The following is a 20,217-nucleotide window of genomic DNA, read 5'->3' as shown; positions in this document are numbered from 1 at the left end:
TGTCAAATTTAAAAACAAATTTATCATAACAAAACAAGATGCTGCTGTACTGGCCATTCACCTACAGGTTCCATGCAAACAGAACACTGATCAACCCCCCCCTTCCCCTTTTTTCTAGTTTTTCACATGGTGCCAGATGCAGGTAATATTCTTTCATGTGTTTCTTTTTCTTCATTCTTATCTTTATATCTAAGCTATATTCTTTATCTGACGAGTTAGTTAATGTATCATTACCTAATCTATCTATCTATCTATCTGTCTATCTATCTATCTATCTATCTATCTATCTATTATCAAGTTGCAGGTCAGATTCCATCTGTTACCGTCTTAGGTAAATTTTGTTTATTGATCATATCATTTTGAATTAGAAACTCTAAATTGACCGTAGGTGTATGTGTGTGAGTGCAAATGGTTGTCTGTCTCTATGTGGCCCTGCGATGAACTGGCGACTTGTCCATGGTGCCCTATGACAGCTGGGATAGGCTCCAGCAGACCCCTGTCACCCTGAGTGCAGGAAGAAGTGGGTATTGAAAACGGATGGATGGATGGATAGATTATAGTTTGTGTTATGATTTCAATAATTTGCTGTGTTGCGAAAGAAACTACAAAGACTCAGTTTGGCATGTTTAGTGTTTAAAACTGTTTGAATTGTCCTCCTGTCTAAAGGACTAAATAACTTAATGCATGTAAGCTTGCAGATCTAACTAAAAATTACTGTTTCATAAGTTTCACATCAAAGAAATAGAAATTACAGATCTTTGAATGATATTCAGGCATGCACCAACAAACAGTTCTAGATGCTTGGGTTTCTGTGTGATTCAGTTTCCCTTTGCAGATTCTGTCCGTTTCAGGATTCTTCTAAAAACAGACAGTCAGAATGATCCACTTTGCTTGGACGTGACTGGGGGTTTACGCCTTAAACTACTCCACCATCCCAGCAGAGGTCAGTACAGGTCTTCTTTGTGCACATACTTTTTTCTTTCAAATTCTTCAAACATTAGCCTAATAAAACCCTATTACTCTGCATATGCCACTGTGTTTTTTGACTTTGAGATATTTGTGTCTGTTACAAAGTCAGCGTAGACTGAATGAAATATTTTGTTTATTAAATCAAGTGTCCCACATTTGTCGGTTTATCTCTTTATAGGGCTGTCAGTGAATGGCGAACTCGATTCGGGAGCGGGTGAATACTTCTCAAGAATCAAAATTCACCTTGGGCCTGAGGATCATGTTGAGATTGACACCACAGGAGTCACTGTGAGACAGGACCAGGCTACAACACACCACAATGGACAGGACACCATCACAATTGGAAGGTGACTTGGCACAGACATAGTATTCAAGGTCCTTGCAGCCTAAAATACCCAAGTTGACGCAATTATCATATTTTATTTAATCTCAATATTTCAGTCTATTTGTGACACATAAATAAAGGGACTGAACACACACACATTTCATGTTGCATGTCTATGACATGTCTATGTCTTCTGCATTCTCTGCCTTTTTGGCACACATCACGTTACATAAGCTGGACTTTGATAAAACCTGGCTCGGATTTGCACCTGAGGCACCATGTCAGAGTAGTTATCTGTGTGAAAAATGTCCCTGCTTAACTGAAAGAAAGAACTTGAAATGTGATTTCTCTTCCAGTGTGACAGTGATTTTCCGAGACAAGGAAATAGATGTCGATGCTGGAGATACACGCCTGGTCATCTTAATTCATGAGAGAAATGGAAAGAAAATATTTTGGCCAGCTTTAAGACAGAGGTCACAGGACCCCAATATTGAAGGAATATTGGGTGAGTGAGAAAGGGGGGAAAAAAATCTGCATTTGTTTGTATTATTTATACTCAGATCAATACTAAGTCTGTTTTACTTTTGTTCTGCATTTCTGTCCTCATCCCAGTGTTCCAGCCAGTTTACAGGCTGGTGCAGATCATTCCCACCACAACCACACTGGAGATCGATGGCCAGTATGCTGATGTAACAAGGTTTGCTACCACAATGGCTCGAACAAAATAAGGGCACTGTAACAGTAATGAACATTAATCACATTTAAAATGTCTTTCTTACCTTCGTTGTAGAGCTGAAGCTGTTGACTACAGTATAGTCTCCACGCCGACTCTGAGCTGTTGGCTCGTGTCTTCCGGTTCTGGCCTGCATAGAAGACTGGAGAATTTTATTGTCACAGAGCTGTAATTTGAAAACATTGATCACTGCAAGACTTCAACTAACCTGTCATCCTTGATTTGAGAGTCTGCTTGAGGTTTCTGCTTTTTAAAAGGCTGAGCATGGTCATACTTTTAAACTGCACTTAGCAAACAGAGTTAACACAACAGAGTTGACTCTGTTATGATATGCCGCCTTACAAATAAAGCTGAATTGAAGTGAAATACTTTTCCCTCACAAAATAAACAAGTAGCCAATCTGAGAGTTTTGATTGCTGTGTTTCGACTATCAGAATCCGAGTCAGAATGTGTTGCCAGGTATGGGTAACGAAGTACCTAGTAATTTAACCCTGGTGTTTCTGTCCCGGACTGCAAAGGACAGGCAAGGAATTAGAATGCAATGGGAATTAAATTGTGGAAGTCATCCTTGGGAAAGAAACAGTTTTTAAATTGCAAACAATCGGCATTTGAGGGCAGTGAGAAGGGCACTGAAAACAAGCTAAAATATACTAGCTTAGATCTCTAATTAACAATAACCTAATACAGTGACTATCAGTGAAGGACAGGCAACTGACACATAACTCTGCAAGTGGCTTAGTGGTTAAATGTATTTTTTTTAAATTCTTTTTAAACTGACTTTGGAAAAGTAATACTAAACCTGTGTTGGAGGCAGGTCCATCACCATTATTGGTCCCCTGGAACAGGGGTTCCAAACTTTTCCACTCCATGGTCCTCTAAACAGCATTAGCATTTGGACCCCCTTTGCGAACCAAAAGACAATGTTATAAAATTTGCAAAAATAACTATCCATCCATCCATCTTCCATACCCGCTTATTCCCAAGCTCAGGGTCACGGGGGTCTGCTGGAGCCTATCCCAGCTGTCATAGGGCGAAGGCAGGGTGACACCCTGGACAAGTCGCCAGTTCATCGCAGGGCCACATAGAGACAAACAACCATTCACACTCACATGCACACCAAAGACAATTCATAATAATAATGATAATAATAATAATAATAATAATAATAACAATAATAATAATAATAATAATAATAAAAATAAAATTGAATGCTTTTTCTTATTTTTATTTTCTATCCAGAGATTGATTTATTTGTTTAGAATAAGAATATTATCAGCTAACATTTTTCTGTATGGCTGTAAAGCCATACTTAATAGGCTGCGTCTCATATTCCTACTTCAGTTTGCCAACAAAAGTTTTTTTTTGCAGCACATCGGTTTGGGTTGCGGTTGGGCTTGGGCTTAGAGTCGGGGTTAGGGTTAGCGTTTGCTTTGAAAATGACTGCTCTAGGAAACATGACATGGTAACACTTCTGGTAACAGGAGGTGGCTCTCCGGATTCAGGGTTGTTTCCAGTATATATTTAGGTAACACAAGCATGTCCAGCTTGTTGACGTTGACATTATACACATTGTATACTTCCGTTGTTACTCAGAATGGTCCTTGCTTGATCCAGTCTTATTTCTCCTCATGTAAGACTAGAGATCAGAGAGCGTCTTTGTTTTGTTTTCCATACTGTGCTCAGCTGTGCTCTCCATGGTGAACGATCCTGCTTTGCCGCTTGATTGAACAATCTAAAAACAAAAATATTCTAATTTAGGTTGTGTGTCGTAAAGCAAATAGTTTGTTTGAAAAGCAGTGACAAGCTGTCACGGTTTTGAATATAGTTTTGGTGTCAGACCAGTTCCTAAGTACCGTATTGTGTGGGACTGTCTTCTTAAGCACAGGTTGAAGGTATGTGTGGCAACAAGCTTAGAAAACTTTGGCCTTTGTTACAGCAGCACGACTGTAAAGCAGATTGTTGCTTCCCACTGTGACCAGACCAACCCTGTCAGCTATGTTTGAAATGCAGGTTAGGTTGTAGAACAGCTTTGCTCCTGTTTTCGGGGAAGAGTCATGTATTGATTTTTGTAAGTTTCATTGTCCTCAACCCAGTGACAGTGTGTGGAGTGAAGTGGGAATCGAATTGCAAACAGAAATACTGCAAGAGGGAAGAAAGAAAGGCTAAGAAAACCAATGACTATGAGGAGGTTGAGAGAGATAAGGAAGGGAATACATCTGGAAGTTACATTTCTGAAAACTAAAGAATAAAAGCACAAAAGTAAAGTCAGAAATAGACACAGAATTGGGTAAGAGACTGAGAGGCAAAGGAAAAAAAGAGAGGTTGGTAGGTAGAGGGTGGGAGGGTGGGCGGGTGGATGTATGTTACGACTCCAGACAGGACGGTTCAACCCACTTGCGTTCATTCCCGCATGACTCACACTCACTTCCTGGTAACTCGACAAGGTGTGAATCAGTGGCGAGGAGCAGCACAACTCGTCGCGAACTGTCGACTGAACGCTGTAAGTGTCCTTTGAGAGGATTTTACTTGAAGTTCTTTTTAAAAAGTTGTTACGCTAAACCACCAATGTTGGTTTAAAGTATATTTAGTTCACGTTTTTACACAACAGTAAGTTCATGTCGTTTGTGTAAAAAGGGGGGATTTGATCTCACTCAGAGGCTGCACGTTCGAAGACAGACTAAGGAATGTAGACAGACTTTTCTTTTACTGGCAAACAGATTGTAAGTGCTTTGTGACTTAAAGTGGAGATCAACTGAAAACGTTTTACCTGTTTTATTGAAGTATGCCTGCCTTCAGGACATACCTATGGTATAAACAGTCCTGGCTAAGTGTGCTCCTATTGGTGTTTCACCTTTGGAAAAACATCTTTACCTGTGTCAAACATAAAGAAAGTGATCACTTATTACGTATTTTTTTTTGTATTTATAGATCTTTAATTATTGAATAATGAGACATTTCTGTGCAGACTTGGGTGTGCAGACTTTCATATTGTTTTCTGTCTGTGTTGAGCACAAAAAGTAAAGAGCAACAATGAACTTTGGCTCACCATTGCTTGTGCATGTGTTTCAGTTCGATCCTGGACTGAGAAAAGAAAAAGTCAGAGCTCCCAGAGGTGAAAGACACTTTTTTTTTTTTTTTTTTCGTGCTGCTGTGGAAGAAAACTATTTGGAGAAAAATGTCACGAAGGTCACATATTTCTGTGCCAGCGTTGTAAAACAAGATGCTACTGTCCAGATGCTCCATTTGGTGCATTTTCTTCCTCTGCCTGGCTGCCTGCGACTTGGAGATATCTGATTTTGTCAGCGATAAACTCACTTGTTCGGAGGTAGGATTCACTGCTTGGTTAACCTGAAGCACTCATTTCCTGCTGTATAACACCGAATGCAGACGTTTGTTGACATGTTGGACATGTAATTTCCTTCTGCTGCTGCTTTGACGTTCCAATTTCACTTTTTACTAAATAGCCTTTCTTCCTCAGACATTTCATTTGAAGCAGTTGGCTGTGTGTTGAACACAGTGTCAAAATGCAAAAATTAAACATTCAGATAAATCTGTCTGTTTTTTTTTGTTTTTTTTACTAAGTCCACACTTTTAGCAGCTATACAGTTACTTGATTTCTATTACTTCAAAAATGATTAATCCATCAAGCATGAATCAATAATAGATGTGCTAAATCAAGTAACAAAACTGTAGCTGTGTTGCACAATTATTATTTACTGTACTAAAGATACTTTACTAAAACATTACACTAAATTCTGAAAGTGAGCGGCTATTATAAAACAGAACCCTTTTTTGTCGTTCAAGGGTCTTTCTGACTGCGGGATGACAGATGTCTCGTGTCTCTTGCAAGATGAAGACACGTTGCACGTCCAAAATCTAACCGCCTATTTTAAGCTGTGCTGTGAGAGCACAGCACCGTGTACATTGTGCATGGGGATAGACATAGAGGTCAACATTAATCTGGAGAAAGACATGCTGGACGAGGATCACTCTGGGCAACCGGGGGAGGATTATAATGAAGAGGCGAGGACTCCAAAAGGTATAACAGAGATTAATGAAGCCTAGGGGGAGTTTTCTTTAGTCATTGCTATTGAATGATGTCATTTATATTCTTGTTGCCTTTGTTTGTCTTTGTGGTGCTGGTTGACAGCCCTCAAAATAAGTAAGAATGAAGTATGCAAGAGATGGATGGTCCACTTCCTCTCACCAATGACATGTGACTGCAAAATGTTTTCTGTGAACTCCTGAAGTAGTTTGCTCTGCCCCTGGAAGATGACTTCACTTTTGAGGAGTTTAGTCCACTCCACCTGGTCCATTGTAGATAAAATAGGTGAACTCACATTAAACAATTTCTTTCTTTTCATACCCAAGGCCCTGCAAAGAGGCAAACTGAAAACAATTGGCATTCTTTATCAATAATAAACTAGTGCTGCTTTATCTTTTGATAAATGCCGATGGACTTTGATGACGCTCTCAAAACTGACAACATGCTATTAGATTTATCAGGATAATATAAAAACCCAGGCGTTTTGGAAGGCAGCAATTCAACATATAAAATTACCAAAGAAAATTGATGGTCAAGTACCATTTAGTGTGAGAAGCCTTTCCAGTACGACTCAACAGGTACCACTTAAAATAATGACGACAAAAAAGCTAAACAGGTCCATGAAATAAATTGGTAATATAACAGACAAACAGACTGACTTGGTGTGTTGTCATTGCTCTGACCACTTTTATGATTGAGTGTCACGTGCTGTTGAATTGCTGACATTACGCTGTCTTCGCCCAACCCTTGCTGTTCCTTCTGTTGCAGAGGAGTTTGTGACGACGTGCTACCATGCAGTAAATTCCATGCCTGTGTGTAAGAGGGTGGAGTTTGCAATAAATCCCATAACTGATCCCCAGCAACAACATGCAGAGGTACTGCTGACTCCAACGGCTGCTTTACATCAACATGCGGTGACAGTGTTAACCAGTCTGCTCACGTGTGCCTGTGTGTGCGTGTGTGTGTTTAGATTTCTCTGGTGATCACAAGGCCATCCGGGGTCTCTTTCGGCAGTCAACTGTTTGTTTACCCGAAGGAAGCATCACATTTGCGTCAAAAAATCACTGCTCCCTCTTTGGAAGAAGGTAATTCCCGATTTTCTGTGCAGCTGTTAAAATCGTTGCTGTTTGGCACGACTGCACTCCTGCCTGACACAGTTTGCTCTGCCTGTCTGTCTTCAGTGTGCTCCCAGACCCTGCAGGAACATGTGCAGGAGTGCCAGGGTAAGGAAATTCATGCATGGTGGTCTACTGCTGGGTTTTCTTGCATTGTTGAAGCATCTTTAAGGGGATAAAGCATGTTTTTTTTGTTTTTTTTTATTCCTACCTTTTAGTGCCGACGCTAAGCAGTATCATCAACCCAGAGATGAATAGGGTTGAGCTACGTCCCATTGAGCGCAACGACAATCACCTGTCCGTGTGTGTCCAGTATGAGCGCAACGGAAGGTGTCAGGTCAGTGTGCACGCTGGGCAAAACAACAACAACAACAACAACAACAACAACAACAACAACAACAACAACAACCATAAAAATACAAAAACAACAATAACAGGTGTCAGTTTACTTGGGTCATTCCCATTAAACAACAGTTTTAGGTACAGTGGCTAAAAAATACTCAATAAAAAAAGAAAAGAACAAAGAAGTAATTGAAGCTGTAATATCAGCTTCAATGCTAAGACTTCAGTTATGAACCCTTGCTCAACTATCCCGCTTTGCGCCAACAGGAGGCATCCTCTTGGATTTCAAGAAGTCTCCTTTTCAGATCCCTTTTAATTGCAATAAAAGCAGGAAATGGGTTAAGAAAATGAAAACACAGCTCTTTTGTTGGCGTCCAGACAACCGAATGGCATTTGCCAGAGTTTACCAATAGGAACCCACAGAACATTTGCTACCTTAAACCAGCTGTAAAAAATAAAAATAAAAATAGAACACTTAAAAAACTAGCTGGTTCACTTCATTGTGATTGAAAGTTTTTTTTGTTTTGTTTTTTTTACCAAGGTGCTTATGTTGTGGTTTTTAATAGAAAAAGTATTAGCAATGCAGTACTTTTTAAGCACTTTTTAAAACTGTGCTCTGTCGACTCTATTGTTCTTTAAAAAAAAAAAAAAAAGCCTTGACATTTCAATGTTTCTTTACAACAGAAATGGAACGAGATGAGCATCCCACTGTATTCTGTCACTCCCTGCATGTGTTTCCAGGTATTGGGTGGTTGTCTTTTTCATCCACAGTACGGGTGGGGCTCACAGGGTACCTTACGATAAAGTTAAAGTGCAAGACTTCATTGACCCTTTAATTGTCCTAATAATTGCTTTAAAGCCAAGTCTTCTCTGGGTAGTCAGTGTCCCTCATTTATGTGTCAAGTCTAAAATTCTGACATTGTGCAAAGTACGATGATAGTACATTGCCATATTGATATTTTTTCCAGGCTTGGAGAGAGAACGATCAGAGGTCAACGCGCTCCCAGAGTTGTCCCTTTGAGACCTCAGGTCAGAGGTCACCACTCACTCTTACTGGCGTACATCTGACCGACGATTTGCTGATTTTTGATCGTGTCCATTCCAGACTTCAAGAGCCAAAAGAACGTGTGGGACAACATCTCTGTGTCCTTAGCCAAGGGTCGAATCAACAACTATGGCACAATGCTCTGGTGGAACCTGTCTGCCCCCTGCAGGCTGTCAGGTGAAGTGTGGCTCTGTCACGGACAGGGTATCAGGCAGCAGCTGTCAATTGGGACATGGAGACAAAATAAAGAAGGGCTGTGGGTAAGAGCTTGTTTGTTTGTGCTTGTTTCTATAACTTGTTATTGTTAAAGAGGAAGACTAGGTAAACTGAACTGAAGCAGCTTATACAACAAAAACTGAGATTTACCATGTGAATGTATATAAAAGAATCAGCAACTTTTGATATCATATGAGATTCAGTTCACGCGACACTGAAATGAGGCTTAAACTTGGAAAGACTTTCAAAACACCATTCTTTCGGCCAATCCTACAAATATTAAATTGTAAATCATTTGTAAAGTCTGACATTTCTACATTTAAGATAGAGTAGGTGTCCCTGTTGTGACTGACTCCAAATGTGTTAATGTGTGAATTAGGAGAGACCCGGGGTGTTTGAAGACATCAACACTCAGCTCCCACCATGTGTGATGGTAAAGAAAAGGCCATTTTCCGTAACGTATGTGTACATGCAGAAGGACTTTGAATAAGTGCTAACACAATGATCCATCTGTCCAGGTTAAAGTGGAGGGGATGACAAGTGAGCTGGGCCCATACTATTTAAAGAACTGTGAGTGTGACGCCACAAATTCTGCCGGTGCTGAGGTACAGTGTGTGTTCTGCTAAATAAAGACAACTTTAGCCACATTCTAATGAGTCGTTTTGTTTTTGCAACCTGCAGCCAACAGACAGCGCTGGATCCTCCTGCTCGTTTGCTTGATGATGCTGGCCTGCCTGACAGTGCTCGTCTTCTATCTTCTACAAGGCTCCATCAAAAGTGAGTCATATGCATTTTATCATTCACCTTCATAAGACTCAGTGAGACAAGGAAAGTTTTTAGTGTAAAAAAAAAAAAAAAAAAAAAGTGTACGTTATCTGCCACCTCAGCCTCTATGGACCAAGCCTCGCTAATGCTAGGATGATGTGTGTGTGTGTGTGTGTGTAACTGTGTATCTGCCACCTGGATGTTTAATGACTATTCTTCATTTCTTTACTCTCCACAGAATGGGCATGGAGCTGCCGCCATGGTGGCGTTGTGAAGAGTATGTGTTTTCTGTTATTTCCTTTGCAAAAGATAAAACATGCAAAAAAAACAACAACAAACAAATGCTGATGTGTCAAGACAGCAGCTGTGTCTCCATTACCCCTAGAATTGCACTAAACGCACTCATGAGGTGGTTTTCCAGACGTATGGATATATAGCTATATCGCAAAAGCGTAATGGAAACATTTTTTTTGCGTTTACGCATCACCAGATGTGACGTACGCGGGTCACGTGACCAGTTCACTTCCAGTAAAAATGGCGCGTTCTGTTTGGACGGAGGAGGAGAGGAATCATTTTTTACAAGTAATCAGAGGGAAAAATATAACAACCATTCTTGTCGGCAAATAAACGTAAACAATCGATTGCAAACGCAACTGTCATACATCTCGCCGGACGAGATTTTACGAGAATTAAGGTTTATGCGCTTCACATCATTCAATGGAAACACCTGCAAATCGCAATTGCAATTTGTCGGAATTTTAGAAATATTGTTTTTATTTTGCTAAAAACTGTAATGGAAACGTAGCTAGTATTACATTTGTGATATAATAACAACTATATATCCGTCCTGTCGTTTGTCTCTCTGAAGTTGAAGGGAGGAGTCATGTGGTTTTGGTGAGCCCCCCAGATGTGGACGAGGGCGTTTCGGAGTCGGTGTCTCAGCTGGGCTCCCTGCTTGGCAGCCACGGCTTCAGCGTGTGCGTGGACCAGTGGAACAGGGAGAAGCAGTGCATCATGGGACCCGTGCCCTGGCTTCACTCGCAGCTGCTGGAAATGAAACAGCGGGGTGGCCGAGTCGTGCTGGTCTTGACCCGCAAAGCCTCGGAGACGGCGGCGGAGTGGACGCGCCAAGAGGCTGCGAGGACAAAAGCAGGCGACGGGAGCGTCCCCCAGACCGAGTCGCCTTACTCAGACGTGTTTGTGGCCTGCCTGCGCCTGATCCACGGTGTGAAGCAGGCGGGGGAAGCCAGGGAGCTCTTTGTCTTGGTGAGGTTTGACTCAAAAGAGCGCAAGGACAGGAGCCTGCCTGAGCTTTTCCAGGGGCTGCCCTTGTTCCACCTGCCCTCTCAGACTCAGGCCCTTTTGACTGGGCTGAGTGTAAGCGGGTCCAGGAGGAGGCTGTGGACAAAGCGGCGACGGGGCTCCTCGGACGAGTTCAGAGCAAAGAACGCAGAGGAAGAGAAGCTGCAGAGTGTCTTGCTCAGTTAACGCAAAAGCAACTGCGGACATTTTGACATTTTGACGGGGTCAGGAACAAGTGGAGCTTGTTCAAGTGAAGACAGGACGGCCAGGACAGCTCAGCGGTTCATCACAGGACTCGAGAAGAGAACCTGCAGACCTCTGTGTTGTCTCATTAGAACACATAGACTTCAGATCATAATATCCCAGCTGAGCGATGCAACTGCGAGTTGTTCCTCCAAACTGGACGGGATGAATGGAATATCAGTGAATGAATGTCAACCCTTATTATGTCCCGTGGACAAGACAACAAGAACCTGGTGATTTTAAATTCTTAAACAGCGAAATTTGCTTGAGATCATGGTAGCCAGTGAATAGTGATTTCCTCACCCAGTGATTGGTTGCTATTTGACTTGTTTCGACCAGAGTTATATGGTATTTTATGAGGTGGATGAAGGTTGGTAGGCACTAGATTTTGAAGCATGGTGACAATGTGCTGCAAAATTTAGATAAAGGTGCAAGTTAATGAACAGCCTGAACAACAAAACCTGTGTCATGTTGTTATGACATAAGCAGGAGTAAAAACTTAACTATGTAAAGGTTTGTCCAAATCAAACACACACCTTCTCACGTTTATTCTCTCCATAGTGAATTTTATGAAGTATATATTTATAAATGATTAAATTAATCCTAAATTGACAAAGAAAATTACATTTCTGCAAATAATGCATCCATCAATTTTCTATCACTGCTGGAGCTTACCACATGGTGCAAAGGCAGGGTGACAACACGGACAAGTCAGCAATTCATCGCAGTCTGCATACATTATTGTACATTAGTTGACAACAGGCATAATAATAATGATAACAATAATTATGATAATAATAATACATAAACAAGTTTGTTTTCCACTCATTTTATGCATTTTAGAACCTTGGATTTTTCCTCAGCAGCAAAACAAGCCAATTGTAAATGATACACAATATAATGTGAAATAACTGCAAAAAAATCAACAGTGTTATTGCCTTGTGATAGCCTGTATTTTTATTTTTATATGAAAATAAATGAATTGTTGATTGTTTCCCTCATTAAGTAAGAGAAACACATACTGTGCATCCTAACTGTCTGTAAAGTTCTTTTGTTTTTTCAACATGTGCTCAAAGTCCGTAAATATGTCTATAAATAAAATTGCTATTTTTGTATTTTCAGAATTCATGATGTGATTGGCCTGTTGTCTGTGTGCAGCCGTGAATCTGATTGGAGCAACCAAGTGCCACAGAGGTCACTGTTATATATAAGGTCCCTCTCTTGTTATAAATACTCAGACATTCCAGTGCAGTGGAGCTGTGAGGCTGTGGGTCCCTCACTGACAGTACTGTAATCAAGCCTTATCATGAAACAGAGAAGCAGCTGAAGACGTGACGGGCTCACACTGCTCGAGTTTGAAGGTATGGCAGAACTTTCAACAACTCTTTTTACGTCAATGGTAGAAGTACTGTTGGTTTTAACTCCTTGAATCATAATTCTAATATGTCACCTCAAAAAAAAACAAATTAAACTTGCAAGCAGCGTTGAAGCGCCCGAGACACTGTATGTATGGAAAAAACACTTTAATCAGCACTAAACTCACAGAAATGTCCGTCCTACCATAGTTTACAATGAGACTAAACAGATTTCAAAATAAAACAGGAAACACAGAACATGACCTCTTTAAACTCTATGTTAGAAAGAAAGCAGGAGATGCAACTTATTAGGGTTCAAGAATATATGGAATATTTGACTTAATATTTTTTTTAACATATATATAAAACGAGATGCGTGTATCAACGTGCAATTACTCAGCTAAAGTGTCACAATGATCCTATGTTGCATTATTTCACTGGCAAGCATCACTTAGCAAAATGGACTGTAAACATTGACACAATCCACAACTTTCTCTCCTTCCGGGCCTGACAGGGTCTGTGGAGGGAAAATATGAAGCTACTTGCCTGGTTCTGTGTGTTGTTGGCTTCTCTGGTGCACAGTTGCCCGGATGTATGCACTGTGTGTTCAGTCCAGCACTTGTGTACGGAGTGTAGGGCAGGATGGGCACTACATAACCACACATGCGTAGGTGAGTAGAGTGTTTTTTTTTTTTATTATTATTATGATTATTATTATTATTATTATTATTATTATTGTTATTATTATTATTATTATTATGTGTCACACTGGACAGGCGACAATGTAATGCAAATGTGTTTGTCTTAGATATTGATGAGTGTGGCACTGAGCGGGATATCTGTCCTCCCAACAGCTACTGCCTCAATACAGAGGGTTCCTTCAAGTGCAGAGGTAAGCAGCTGAGAACAGCCTGTGTACCACACAGTTCAGGGGGGAAAAGGCTTTGAACTCTCTTATATTTAATTTTTGTTTATTGTTGAGGGAAATAACATGAAAAAATTTGGAAGGTGGTTTCATGAGGCTTCCGCCAATCAGGCTCAAGCTTATAACAAACCATAAGCCACAATTGCTGAACTTCACTTTTGTTAGTGTGTTTTTAGATTAAAACAGAACAGTTTTGTCCTCCGATAAAGCGGTCTTGCGAGCTGTTATTTTGTCCTTCACGGATTGTGGAATTACCGTCCAGTCCTGATGAAACTGGTTCTACAGTATTATTCATGTAGTCGCTGGCCTGGAAGTCCCTCACTCTTTATATTTTCTTGTCTTCTGTAGTTTTAAGAATATCCACTGCAACAAACTAATTGTAACGCAACTGAAAAAGTAACAGAACTGAACTGCAACTCAACGACTGAACTGTAAACTGTAGCCACACCCACAACCTTGGCTTGAAATTGGAGATTAGTTTACTATTTGCAGTTTTTCTTGTAGTTTTTTTTATGATCAGCAATTTAGACCAGTCCAAAAAAAATTTAAGATTTGTCATTCTTTCCATATTGACAGGATGCCATTTTTAGTCTTTTTGCAAGCAACTATAGCTGTATATGGGGGGGTTTGTTTTGGGGTTTTGTTTTGTTTTTGTTTTTTTTGGGGGGGGGGGGTTCTTTCTTTTCTTACAGTGTGTTTAGGTAAGCAGCCCTGTTTAAAAATAAAAATGAAAATAAAAATGAAAATGAAAAAAAAAAGTCAATATTTCCCCAGACTGTGATCAAGCCTGTGTGGGATGTATGGGAAGTGGAGCAGCTCGTTGCAGGAAGTGTGCCCCAGGTTACACATTCATGGGATCCAAGTGTTTAGGTAATTGCAGAACTTTTATTGATTATATTTATATATATTTGTTATTATGCATGCAATTTGTGTTCCTGAGCAGCAGCAGCAGCAGCAGCAATCCCCATTTTTGGAAGGTGGTGCTGGGATTTAATCACGTCTCTCTTTCTCCCTCCTGGCTCAGACGTGGACGAATGTAGCGAGCGGGTGCTGGCCTGTCACGGTCCGAATGACATTTGCACCAACACAGAGGGTTCCTTCCGATGTGACTGTGCAGACGGATTCACCCGACGGGAGAGCGTTTGTGTGAGGAAGCAGAAACCTGGTGAGTCTCATCCCACCCACGCACAAGAACACACGCACTTTGGTCCCCTGTTGATGAATATGTAACGACATCAATGACCCCTGTTGGATAGGTAGGCAGGTACATGGACACACACACACACACGCACACACTCCGGTCGCCTTTTGGTGAATGAGTAACGACATCAATGTCCACTGCTGGATAGGTAGGCAAGTACATACACACACACATGCACATGTTACAGGTCTCACTGTTAGATCCCGTTGAGAGATTTTATGTCCACTGTTGGAAAAGGAACGGTTGAGACACTGGTGACCGTTTCTGTACTCCAAGCCTCCTCAGCGGAATCTTTCATTCCATTCCATGAATGTATACTTTTTAAACAATATCATTTTACTTTCTCATTTTTGACAATCAACTTTTCACACAGAAATAAACTTCTGGTCCCATCTTTTCTCGTCACAGTAAGACACTTTCATTATGTTTGTACAACTGTGCTTGAAACAAACAAATCAATTATGTACATTTGTGGCTGAATATGTGCACAAAGTACAAGGCTTAGAGAAAAAAAATATTTTCCCTCTTAAAGAACGTAGAAAGAACATGGACTCGGTAGAAAACGGAGCATTTTGTTAACACCATCTTATAATTAGCCTTTTTACACATATGGTGTAAATTATCTGGAACCTTAGAAGTAAGCATCTTATCTTTTTCAGTGAGCAACACGAACGGGACGAGCTCGCCATTTTACCAGGCACAGAGAAACCCGGAAATGTTGTACAGTTTTGAATATGACCACTTACTCGAAAAGTCTAGCTAGCATCTCAAAATTAAATCGTAGCCATACACAACAATATTAATCATCGATACATGTAATTTAGTAGACTTGAAATTGGCACCAACCTGTTGAAAGAGGAATTAACGGTTGAGATATTTTCTGTACTCCAACAAGGGCCAATCCTCAATCTCAACCCTCGCCCTTAACCCTCAATCTTGGCCCTCAAAAATAAGTGCAAGGGGTTAGAAATGGGACACCCCTTAAGTGCAGTTACGTCTTCAGACGGTGGGGGGCGGCCTTACGCCAAAGCTACGTCCAGTCTGTCAAGAAGACGACAACGACGAAGAAGAAGGAGGGAAAAAGAGAAAGACGGCGAAAAAGGAAGAAGTCCTCCTTCGCTACACAACGAGGTATACAAGTAACGTGAAGCCGGGACCGCCGGTCCGGTTGACAAACCTCGTAAAGTTAAAAAAAAAAAAAAAAAATGTTACGCAACAACGATGTCAATAATCCATAAAAAAAGTCTTAAACTAAGACAATAAAAGGGTTTCGTAATATTTATATCTTTATTAACTAAGAAAATACTTCCATTTGTAGCTCGCTTTTACAGCGCGATCTTTTTCGAAGATGTCTTGGCGAAAATACGCAATGCCTTCTGGGTAGCCCTTACTGCCAAGGGTGGCGCCGGAGAATCTCAATATTGAGGGCGATACAGCCCTTAAACTCCTCCCTCAACTTGACGTTCTTAGAATCGGGACAGCACTTGCACCTCGCGGGAGCGCGCATTTTTGAGATTGAGGGTTGAGATTGAGGGTTAAGGGAGGAATTGGAATTCACTGCAAGCCTCCTCAGCGCGGAATGAGGGACTAGTTTCACTCCGCTCTTTAGTGGCTCAGAGATGTCGCTACACTGCCGCCTAGTGACCAACCAAAGGAAGTGAACTAACTATAGTTGAGTTTACACATTAAAAGAATGCTTTATATATATATATATCAAACATTCAATGAAATAAAAAATAAAAATAAAAAACATAGCTATATCACACACACACACACATGCACACACACACACACACACACACACACGGCTACATCACCTCAGAGCAAACAGGTGAATCTCTCCGTGCAGGTGTTCAGGAGCGGGGTCTCTTTGAGGATATCCAAGACGACGAGGTTGAAGTGCTGCAGCAGATGTTCTTCGGCGTCGTGCTCTGCGCTCTGGCCACACTGGCTGCCAAGGGGGATATGGTTTACACATCAGTGTTCATAGGCGCGGCGGCAGCCATGACAGGGTACTGGCTCTCTGACCGGGGAGACCGACTATTGAACAACTTCTTCAAGGGTCGCTGAAATTTGAAAGTGCCGCACATGCATGTATATTTGAAAATGTTGGGATTTTACATCCATTGCCCATTTGTTCTTCTAAAAATGACCCATTAGTACTTGAAGCCCATTTAACATAACAAGTGCTTTCATGTTTTTGAGTTTCTTTTTTCCATGTTATCTTTAATGTTTCTTTCTTAATAATAAAATTTGGTTAGTTCTAAATTATGTTGGTTGTTTTCATTTTAGGCCTGCCTTTGGTGACCTAGTTTTTATACATCCGCACAATGGGTGATTCTCCTAAGCTTTACAGTCTGTAGTTCTACAAAGGAATCTTGATGGACCATTATTTACAGAAGGATTTGTCGCAGGCACCACTCCTAAATCTTCCTGGATTTACTGGGAACATTCCTCAAAGTATTTGAGTCTGTTTGGATGAACACAAATTTCAGCTTTTGTTGCCACTTTCTGAACTGAAAAAAAACAAAATACTTACAAATTAATCTTACAGGGACCACATTCTCACGTCTTCTATCTCCGTCTGCCTATGGAGTTTGGGATCAGAGGGACAGCATCCTGAATTGATTCACTGTTTTGTCATTTTATTTGAAACATTTCTCACTGAGCTTTTTCACCATTTCTCTGGGACTGTGGGTGGAGGGATGCTGAGGCTGAAACTGGCTGGCAGGAGTCCAAGAGGAGGAAGACCATAGAGGACGTAGCTAACAAGGACAGACAGAGCAGACAGAGGACGGTCAGATGGAGACAGATAACTGGCTGTGGCCACCTCTGGAGAAAATCACCCAAAGAGGAAGAGTCAGCTAATGATAATAATGTTTTAACTGTTTATCCTTCTCCGGTCAATTTTTTTTTTAATATACATGTCACAAAAAGTAAGGAAATTTGTGTTTGGTAGATCACTTCTTTGTTGTATTTACAACGCTTCTTGCAAATAAATCTTATATCGTTGGAAAGCCTGTTTGTTTCCCTTTTAAATGGTGCCACACTTGTAAGGAACATGTGTTTGTGGGGTGTGGGGTGAGTTGCGCCCATGAAAAATGTGACAAATCTTCTTTGCCCAGTCAAATAGCTTATTGTTTGGTCGATTGGATGATTGAAATTTGAAGAAACAACACATCTTGACAATTTAACAACATCGAGAGGTCATCCTATTGTGGCTTTGTATGGTTACAACAAAGAAATAATATACCAAACTCAAATTTCCTTACTTTTTGTGTGATGTTTATTTAAAAAAAAGGACTGGCTGCACGCTTCACTGCAAGCACTAAAGTGAAAGGAAACCACTCCGACAGAAAGAAAGTCACCTTTATTTGATGGATATAAACAAGCTGGCAAACACTCAATAGTAATATTCTGACACAGCACATACAATAGCAAACTGGGGCACTGAGGATGGTCTCCTATAAAACAGAAAACAGTACAGAGTATCCATGCTTCATCCAAAACTCTGACTCTCGCTCTCGCTTTTTTTCTCTTCTCCTGGGAATTTCCTCCGATAAAACTTTTTAATAAATAGATTTTTCTTTAATGCATTCATACAGACACGCGCGCACGCATATCCAGAAAATTAGCTACACACACATGCGCACGCACACATCCACCCACACACATACATACATACACACACACACACACACACACACACACACACACACACACACACACACACACACACACACACACACACACATCTCCCTCTTTTCTGAATACACAGGCAACCCCAGAAACATGCGTCACTCTCACAGAACTGCACAGGCTGTCTACTAATGGGACACAGTAAGTGAGACACACATCACTCTCAAACACAACATCACACCGTCACAATGCACGATGCAGATGCGATTAATGAGTGAGGGATGATGCATCGTGGGAGAGATAAGCTTACGTTCACACAAGTTATCATTCGGCATGCTGGACACTCACATTAAACTTGTTCCTTAGTTTTGTTTGTTTTAGTCGTGTTTTTTTTTTTTTCTCATTACTGTACAGCTCAAAACATTGACTTATACAAAGAGTTCAGTCTCAAACTGGAATCTTCAAGAAGCTGAAACAATAGAAAAAATAAAGCTAACTTAAAAAGTAAAAAGTAATAGAAAAGTAAACACGATTTGTTTGGTCAAACGGCAAAAAAACAAAACTGGCATTGGTCACAGTGATTTGTTACTTCAATGGTTTCAACAATGTACAAGAGCAGAAAATCAATCCGCATGTTAAAAAAATCAAGTTAAAATGAACGCTAGGCTTTTCATACTTTTCTTCAAAGGCCTTTTGGACGTCACTGGCAAAACCTGCAGGTCTCTCAACTCAAGTATTTCCACGTGGCTGCTTCCAGGCACAGACGCAGACTTGATTGGACATCTGGTGTGGTCCCACTTAAGACCAGGATTTAGTCTGAGCCCAGGAAACCAGCCCCAGCCTCTGTCTGTGTCTCCTAAACCTTGTTTTTTTTTGTTTTGTTTTGTTTGACACAACGGTTGAGAAATCACTCTGCATAGAGAACAGGAGATTATCCTTGCGTCATCATTTTCAGTTGGCACAATATAGATATACACACACACACACACACACACATATTTAAAAAAAATAAAATAATAAATGAATAAAAAGATCAGCATGCATGGGCACGATTGAGATGGTTCATGTTTTCCACCAACGTAAATCACACGCATGGTATCTCATGGTAGGACGACCCCCTACTTCAAGTATTCAGTGGATAAGGACCTGAAAATGGAGGCTTCACACTTCCACCATCCTGATGGTGAAGTGAGAGGATTTTTATTAATCCTCTGTCTGTTTGCATTGTCTTCCCTCTTAACAAAAAACAAAATAAAAACATAAAAAACTGGGTCTTTCTCGCGACATCTACAAACACCAACAGTTTCATAAGATTTGTTTCCTCTTTTTTTCTCTCTCTCAGTGAAAAGAGGATGAGTGCATGGAAACAGGGGGTGCAATGGGGCAATTATACATACACAATATTGGCCGGACATGGGTGACAAACAGGCACCATGGGGGAGATGGTGGTGATGAGAAGGGGGATGCTTTGTTTTAACAGTCTAGTTCTCCCACGATATTGGAACAACGTGTGTTGGTGTTTCTACTTCATCACCTGGTCAAACGGTATCACACACACACACACACACACACACACACACACACACACACACACACACATTCACACACACACACGCACACACACCCACATCACCACCACTTTTCGGTCACGAGACGACGACGACGACGACAAACGAGTGAAAGAAACACGTCCCGACAGAGTCCCTGAACCCTCCGCTGCCTGTGGCGCCAGCCAGCCACAACTCACCAGTGCAAGTTTGCACCTGCAGACCTGCAGTCGCGCCGTCGCTACTCGACCCACGAGTCGGTGGTGTCTTGTCTGAAAAGCCCAGTGCTCCTCAACGCAACCAAAGAAATGTGATAAAAGTCATCTTCTCCAGATTCTTTGTTGTTGTTTTTTTCTTCCATGAACTGCTCTAAAGCTTGAATTGTGTGTTGCTTTTTTTCAGACAGGAAAAGTCACTTGCTGCAGAGGGATCTTTTTTTCTTCTTCTTCG

At 41.0% G+C, this 20,217-nt stretch overlaps 3 protein-coding genes across 4 annotated transcripts; all 3 read left to right on the top strand.

The window, feature by feature from the left end:
- Positions 1–762: 762 nt before the first annotated feature.
- Positions 763–2,429, top strand: LOC142895687 (uncharacterized). Its single transcript, XM_076036905.1, has 5 exons — positions 763–943; positions 1,148–1,316; positions 1,651–1,799; positions 1,907–1,991; positions 2,085–2,429. The coding sequence occupies exons 1-5, from the start codon at positions 763–765 to the stop codon at positions 2,197–2,199; spliced, it is 699 nt and encodes a 232-aa protein (XP_075893020.1). The 3' UTR covers positions 2,200–2,429.
- Positions 2,430–4,373: 1,944 nt separating this feature from the next.
- On the top strand, positions 4,374–12,228 carry LOC142895847 (interleukin-17 receptor C-like). Its single transcript, XM_076037159.1, has 15 exons — positions 4,374–4,527; positions 5,097–5,352; positions 5,832–6,066; positions 6,841–6,947; positions 7,043–7,157; positions 7,254–7,295; positions 7,406–7,524; positions 8,214–8,270; positions 8,498–8,558; positions 8,635–8,834; positions 9,170–9,223; positions 9,309–9,360; positions 9,472–9,567; positions 9,794–9,832; positions 10,424–12,228. Exons 2-15 carry the CDS (start codon positions 5,248–5,250, stop codon positions 11,041–11,043), a joined length of 1,902 nt encoding a protein of 633 aa, XP_075893274.1. The 5' UTR covers positions 4,374–4,527; positions 5,097–5,247; the 3' UTR covers positions 11,044–12,228.
- Positions 12,229–12,341: 113 nt separating this feature from the next.
- On the top strand, positions 12,342–16,849 carry LOC142895848 (protein disulfide isomerase CRELD1-like). Of its 2 annotated transcripts, none has more exons than XM_076037161.1 (6): positions 12,342–12,461; positions 12,970–13,126; positions 13,310–13,347; positions 14,155–14,250; positions 14,405–14,545; positions 16,431–16,849. In XM_076037161.1, the coding sequence occupies exons 2-6, from the start codon at positions 13,119–13,121 to the stop codon at positions 16,649–16,651; spliced, it is 504 nt and encodes a 167-aa protein (XP_075893276.1). In that variant the 5' UTR covers positions 12,342–12,461; positions 12,970–13,118; the 3' UTR covers positions 16,652–16,849. The 2 variants fall into 2 exon arrangements, with proteins under 2 accessions (XP_075893276.1, XP_075893275.1); XM_076037160.1 differs by having other exon boundaries at positions 12,343–12,461; positions 13,264–13,347.
- The last annotated feature ends 3,368 nt before the right edge of the window (positions 16,850–20,217 follow it).

Source organism: Nelusetta ayraudi, unplaced genomic scaffold, assembly GCF_046127955.1.
Source record: "Nelusetta ayraudi isolate G7.1 ecotype Tasmania unplaced genomic scaffold, CSIRO-AGI_Nayr_v1 ptg000050l, whole genome shotgun sequence".
In the NCBI taxonomy this organism is placed as follows: domain Eukaryota; kingdom Metazoa; phylum Chordata; class Actinopteri; order Tetraodontiformes; family Monacanthidae; genus Nelusetta; species Nelusetta ayraudi.
Note: the sequence above shows the minus strand (reverse complement) of the source record. Positions and strands in the feature narration are given on the sequence as shown.